Source organism: Populus trichocarpa, chromosome 18, assembly GCF_000002775.5.
Source record: "Populus trichocarpa isolate Nisqually-1 chromosome 18, P.trichocarpa_v4.1, whole genome shotgun sequence".
Lineage (NCBI taxonomy): Eukaryota > Viridiplantae > Streptophyta > Magnoliopsida > Malpighiales > Salicaceae > Populus > Populus trichocarpa.
Window position 1 is genome coordinate 11,244,160 of NC_037302.2, and position 6,974 is coordinate 11,251,133.

The 6,974-nt window shown below is 34.6% G+C and overlaps 1 protein-coding gene across 3 annotated transcripts; it reads right to left on the reverse strand.

Annotated features, from left to right (window-relative positions):
* Positions 1-479: 479 nt before the first annotated feature.
* LOC7488964 (replication protein A 32 kDa subunit B) lies at positions 480-6,524 on the reverse strand. Of its 3 annotated transcripts, none has more exons than XM_024589816.2 (10): positions 6,317-6,522; positions 5,999-6,103; positions 5,783-5,880; positions 5,582-5,623; positions 5,109-5,186; positions 2,401-2,479; positions 2,195-2,257; positions 2,033-2,112; positions 820-885; positions 480-738 (listed from the first exon to the last, which is right to left on the reverse strand). In XM_024589816.2, exons 1-10 carry the CDS (start codon positions 6,422-6,424, stop codon positions 654-656), a joined length of 804 nt encoding a protein of 267 aa, XP_024445584.1. In that variant the 5' UTR covers positions 6,425-6,522; the 3' UTR covers positions 480-653. The 3 variants fall into 3 exon arrangements, with proteins under 3 accessions (XP_024445584.1, XP_002325047.1, XP_024445585.1); XM_002325011.4 differs by having other exon boundaries at positions 2,195-2,272; positions 6,317-6,517; XM_024589817.2 differs by lacking the exon at positions 5,999-6,103 and having other exon boundaries at positions 2,195-2,272; positions 6,317-6,524.
* Positions 6,525-6,974: the final 450 nt, after the last annotated feature.

The following is a 6,974-nucleotide window of genomic DNA, read 5'->3' on the forward strand; positions in this document are numbered from 1 at the left end:
AATAAGTTGCTTGTAAACAATCCGATCTGAGAATGGTCAAAGATTTAGGGCTAGTGCACGTGCCCTTTCTCAATTAGATGACAACTTGCACGTGCCCTCTCTCAATTAGAAGACAACTAGCTCGGTTGCCGAGGCAGGGCTACGGAGGTAGGCTGTTGTATTGTTAGCGCACGTGATTTCGAAAAACCCTATCGGTTCACACGTGCGACCTTCCAGAAACGCGTTCTGTCTGTCCCTGCAGAAACAAATGGGTTAGTGTTCTCAAGACCCACCTACCTCTTCCTAGTTATGTTTTCTCGTGTTTAATTTTCTGTGCAATGGAAGCTCTCTCATACAAACACACTGACAAAGCTGGGACTTGAACACGAGACTGCATCCTTTGCCCTTCATTGGGTACGATAGAATGGCAGATTACTGGACCGTTGGCAATGTCACCGTACCAAGGAGATTAAATGGGCTCTATATAACTAACTATAATATGCTATATAACAGCAGGACTCTTCCTTCATTTCATATAAACAAACGGAAGCACATTCCATGGACAAACCTTACACAAAGTGTGCTACTTTTCTCAACCATGCTGAGGATGATTAGGGAAACAAATCCCAAATACTGCCAAGGCCGCATGACCATTAGCAAAACATATAAAGATATCAGGCATTAACAGTAGACTTATAGTAATCATCGTTGATTGTTGTATAAACGAGGCCATTGTCAACCAGCATCTGTAGTTCTTCCCTGTCAAAGAGCAAGGAAGGGGATGTTAGCAAATTCCTCTCTGAAAGCTTACACATAAGAGAGGGGGCGGGAGAATGAGACTTGAGCTTATTCATTGGAATGTTTAGCTGACGGGCAATGACATCGTAGTGAGCTCCCTCGGTGTTCCTAGAGAATTGAAGATCACGATGGGTCAAAGTTCTCAAACAACATATAATGAGCATGCAGCAAATACATGAACAACAATAAAGCTTGACTACTGGATAAACTTTAGCGTTCCGAATTGAAGTACATAGTCTAAGATCTCATCAAGGACCAAATGTTGTTAACATCCAGAAAGGGATGCATGTCTGCATACAGACATGTTCAAGTATAATTTGCATCTATTACACAAACACAAGAACTTGCCTGCACATTTGTGCAGACAAGAGTGCAGAATATTGTCTTTGGATGAACTAAGTATTCATCTTTTATAAATCACCCACAAAACAAATCATCTTATTTAAACTTCTATGGTCTATTAATAGTGGGTTAAACAGAACATTGATAAAATTATGTTCCACTGCACGTTATTACAATGCATTAAGTAGAATTGGAGAGTTCATACATAATCTGTAATTACATGTAATTAATCAAGTAAATGGTATTGTGGATGCAGAGCATATTTATAAGCATACTAATTTCCGTTCTCTATCCAGTCATCTTTTGACCACCTTATACAAGCTGGTTCACGGGATTGGCATGTTCTATGTTTTTTTATTTGCTTCTTGCAAATTGTAGCTAGAGTTAATATTTGCAAGCAGTGGTGCATTACAGGAAACAGGGGTAAACAAAGGAGTTTTGGTAGCTGCTGAAAGTTGCCAAAAGGCTATAGCTATTCTCCCATTATAAATTATCATGGACCCTATTGTAGATATGACCAGCTGACCACTTGCCTATAGATTTTCCTGGTCGCAAGTTCAAGTGTTCAATTAAAGATTTCAAAAAAAATAAAACAACTAACAAGAGAACACATCCAAATGGTTATATGATGTGCTAGGTTAAACTGAATACGCAACAGCAGATAGAAGTAGATATATAAGAAAAGAGCTTAATGAGAGTTCAACACTATGAAGACAAGAAAATTCATTGCAGAGTTGAGTAGTGCCATGTTTAATGAAAAAAAGGACATGAATTCCCAGCACCATTGGATATGAGGCCCTGGCACCCATCTGTGGGTCACATGTATCCAATGGTTTGTGTTATATTTCACCTAGCAACATTCATTAAAATAAAAGTTTCACTTCAGAATTTCAGGGTATCAAATGTATCTTACAGATATGCAGGTTGCTGCAAGAAATTTAATATCATCTGACTAACATTGTTCAGTCCATCAGCACTGGAATACACAGAAGACTGAAAGAAGAAAATTTGAGCACCAATAAAAAGATCACTCAACAAGTCAGCAAAACAATATTCTCAGGATGAGATTGATTACTTGATATGGAGGGGCAGTTTGGTATCCCTTTAAAGGGATACTTGTTGAATTTGCTACTGGGGGCTGAGAAGTGACACCCTGAATTTAGTGGTATGAGGTCATATCCAGTGAGAAAATGTGGTGCACAATCAAAGCTACCGTATCGTATCAATTACAAAATCATGCTGAAAAAAACTAGAGCATTATTGCAATAAATAGACCAATACCTGTAACCTGGTATTGTAGAAGTGGACATATATGCACTCAATGAAATGGCCTGGAATCTCATTAAAGTCAGTAACAGGCCTGAAAACCACACAAAAAGTCTGAAGTTAAGACTCTACAAGAGAATAGTCACGTTAATAGTCAGAAAAATAACACATAAAATGCTGGAGGTTTTATTCAGACAAATAATTCAACTAGGAAACAGGACAAACAATTGTAACCATGATAGCTTTCTTTTGTCAGAAGAGGCAGTTTTTCATTAATTAGATGCGTGAAATTAAGCTATGAAAAAGGAAGTCCAAAAAGGGAATCTCTTGTCAATGGATATTAATACTAACAAAAGAATGTCACTTTGATATTTAGAAGTGAAAATGTAATAATTTTACTTTGATTTTTAAAAGGTGAAACATTGAGAAAAGGTTCTGAGGGCCAAAAGAATAGTGTTGAAGTGGTACTGTGCAAAGATCAGTTTGTCATCTTTTGCCTAGACTCCAAATTCAAAACCAGCAATCATAGTCAGCCACTAGAGAATTAAAATGGAAACACCATTTCTGACAGCAAACTACTGAGAACACCATGCTAAGAATATTCAAAGCCCGCGCATTCAGACCAGAAATGCAAAATTGCTCAATCAAGACACCTAACCACACAGCTTAAGATGGGTTGAGTTGGCCAATAACAGAGTTACTACTCAATTAGTGTTCAGTATAATTGCAATAAAAATGAAAATAAACCCTCTCAAGTATATATATTTGTTAGGATCTCTCAAGTAAAGGAAGAGAGAATAGAAAGTACACAGATGGATGGGGAAAAGTCATACATTCAAGTTAGCCTAGGCACTCTAGACAAGGCAAGTCTACAACACCTTTATTAGCCTCATGCAATGAATTTCAATGAAGCGCTACCTCAGTGAGCACCTCATGAGTTGGCATTAAAGCAAGTGCCTAGTTGAAATACTTCCTTTTTCTGTTGGATTTTTTTTTACTGATTTATGTTTTGACCTATTTGTCCATTTTTTAATTTACCACAAGAAACAACTTAGGGGTATTTTTGCAAAAACCAAAGATTAGGGTAAAAAAATAAAAAAAAATAATAATTAAAGCGGGAGACATGCAGTCATGTCAAGGAAGGATGCTTGAAGAGAAACACCAACCAAACTTTGCATTGAACAGAGTCAGAGAACAACAACACAAGTACATAACAAGAAAGCATGGATGAAGATGTTTTTGAAGATTAATGAATAAAAATGATGATATTTAAGTTTGCTTTTTAATCTATTTGGCTGCTTACTACTTTAAATTATCTTATTTTGTTTTGAAAAATATAGTTTTATATGACCACGTTATGGTATTTTATATTTTATTTTTATTTTCTAATGATCTAATATTAATTGGGGAGATATAAATTTTAGATTTATATAATATAATATTATACACTTTTTTTTTTATCTATAGCATATCGCCTTGGTTCATTTGAGCAAGCACCTAGGGTGTGCCTCGGGCATTTTACAGGCTTGGTGCCTTTATCACCTTTTGCCTTTGACAACACTTTATTCAACACAACAGACAGCATTGTTTTATCCAGATGCGCTGCAACTCTCTTACAAGAAACAAATGCTGCAACTGAAGATTTGAGAATAAGTAACATTAACAAACTGACTTCTCCCATACAGTTCCTGATTCAGATATACACATGCTCCTAACAGACGCAAAAAATAATAATGAAGCCAAGTCAATCTAAAATTTGTTGTTTTCTGCTTGCCATAACATGCAATGCATGAAAATAGTTTGTATTTGTAAAACTGAATGACTGCAGATCCATAAAAAGGAGCAAGGCAGGCAAAGGGGGTGAAATATGCACAAGATCAAACTTGTACAAAGAGTCTCGGATGCTGGTTCCAAAATTGTACAAAAATATATCATCTTTACTCAGTATGTTTGGCACCAAAAAAATATGATAAGTCAATGAGTATCTGGTTGCCACCAAATTTCTTTGAATAAGATTAAAGGGTATTCCATTAGATAAAAATATCAGAAGATCTATAAGTAAGACAATATGGGTATTATCTTCAAAGAAATGCAAAAGTAAAACAGTTTGCTTAAAATGCTATTGCTCTTCTGTGCATTCAATTGAACAAGAACACACCATTTTAGTGCAAATTTAAGTCAAAAGGGGGGAAGATGAGCTCCTAATCTCAACACATCCCTTAGAATGACCCACCTTAGTCCTAATAAATCAGAAGGATGGTTCCAAATTATTGTTAAAAGAATCACATTGCAGCTTCTCCTATTTTTTTCAAAGCAACTGCCCTGAGGTTAGGAAAGAACTTTTCCCTGGTAATGGAACTTTGAAATACAAACTTAAGTAGCATCCTTATAGGGATAGTCTGGAAAAACTTATGTTATGACTTGAGAATTATTACATAAAGTAAGTTGTGCAGTTAAAAAATAAATAAAGGTAACTAAAAAAATTTAAATTGCGAGTTAACCAGACACCTCAATAGTAATTGGACCATATAGGATTTCAAAAGATGACTGACATAGAAATAAAATAATCAAACAGCATGTAGACAATTTATGGGCCTATACCTTATCCAACAACAACCTAATAACTACAGAGTAACAGGCATTCTGTGCTGGGTTGCAGGTCTACCTTGTCCGTATTCATGAAAAAATAAACAGATGAAAGAAAAGGAAATACAAATACATACCTAATGGAGAAGACATTCAAGAACCTTCTGCCTTGCAGCCCTCTCAAGTGTCCATGAACACGAACATACATGCCAACTCTACAGTAAAGGTAATTAAAATAGTATCAAACATATTAATTTAAATGTAAAAAGATGAGGTCACTTGAAAATCTATTTAGGTGTTAAACAAATAGTTCAGGAATAATCTTTCATGCTCATCTTGTCTGCTGAGGTTGAAGGAAATCGAAATGAAAATTGGCATCCTACACCAGCAATTTCCATTCCAAGCCAACATGCAAAAAATTTTCAAGCTTCCATTTATTTTCCTCACACAACCTCAACAGCCCAACATGCACACAATCTTTTCAGTGAAAAACATGATGTGGTGGAAAATTATAATTGAAAAAGAAAATTAATTAATCAATTAAGCTATAAGCAACAAGAATTTTAAGAAAGGGCAAGTAGGCATAGTCTGAGTGTGGTACAAAACATACAAGATTTCCCCCATTTGTTCTGTATCTAAGCTTTCTTGAACCCTGTACAACATGAAAAAAATTGCATTATAGCCACAATATTACTAATTGAAACACTAAACACTACTTAATCAAATGGAACTCTAAATAACCCCACAGTGCAATTCCCCGACACGGAATTTAAAAAAAAAAAAAAACCAACAAAATTGAAAGGAAATTCACCATTTGGTACATTCAATCTGTCCAGTTCCATCATCAACTAAAAAAGTGTACTCGCTGGCCTTGTCTTCCTTGTGGGATACCCTCCCCACAATTGTAACCTAAACAATTTTTTTAAAGAAAAACCTCATAATCCAATTTTTTTTTTAAAAAAAAAGAACGAAAGAAAGAAAGAAAGAGAACCCAAGTCCTACTAGTGTGATAAAAACAAAACGTTACATTGTTAACTTCAGCACCATCAATGATGAAATTAGATTCATTATTACTTGCTAGGTTGCTTATCTGCTTCACAGTCAGCGGAAACAAGCACCGCGCCTCCCGATTCTGTAATTAAAAAAAAAAATATACAAATAAAACCCTAATAATCTTCTTATGCTCCCACGAACTACAAGGTATAGCTAATTTTCCTAGGTTCAGGAAAAGCATAAACCAAAACCCTGATCTACCGTTCATTTAAACAACAAAATTAGGAAATTTTCAATTTATTTGATGATCAAAGTAAAACTGAGTAAAAAGACAAGAGAAATGAAAAGGTACTTTGGAGATGGAGGAGGAATCAGAAGGAGGGTGAGCGGTTTGAGTAGGCATGAATCCGCCGCCCATGAAGGCTGCGGCGCTTCCATCGAATTGGCTGCTCCCATACATTTTTATGTCTCTCTGTCACAGCCTCTGCTGTTGCGTTTTCTGTTTATCATAAATTTTCTGTGTTAGCGTCTCGAAGAAGCCTGTGGTCATTTATTTACAATTTTACATGGGTGCCACTTTCTCATCCTTCCCGCCATCTTTTCTTTTTCTTTTTTTTAAGCGCAGCTTAAAATAGAAATTGATCGAAATTTAAATTTTTTAATTAAAAATAATTTTTTATATATTTTTTAATTGTTTTAATGGGTTAATTGTTAAAAATATTATTTTAATATATATATAAATAATATTTTTAAAAATAATGATTACACACTTTTAGACACTTTTAAAAGATTTTGCAGCCAATAATAATCTTCAAATACTTGTTAAAATAATAACAAAAACAAATTATTGGCTCAACCAATCATAAGATATCTAAATAAATAAGTTTTTTTCTTATTTTTTATTTGATGAGACCTTATAAGAAAAAGTTTTTTTCTTAATTTTATTTGATTTAAATTTATATAAAATCAATTAAATTTAATAAAATCAATGATTTTTCAACATGGGCTAG

Bases quoted from the DNA above. Each gene is read 5' to 3' on its own strand.
- LOC7488964 (XM_002325011.4), bottom strand. From the start codon at position 6,424: ATGTATGGGAGCAGCCAATTCGATGGAAGCGCCGCAGCCTTCATGGGC. The intron at 6,104-6,316 runs GTACCTTTTCAT...TTTTAATTACAG, and splicing joins ATTCCTCCTCCATCTCCAAA to AATCGGGAGGCGCGGTGCTT. The intron at 5,881-5,998 runs GTAACGTTTTGT...AAAATTGTTTAG, and splicing joins ATGGTGCTGAAGTTAACAAT to GTTACAATTGTGGGGAGGGT.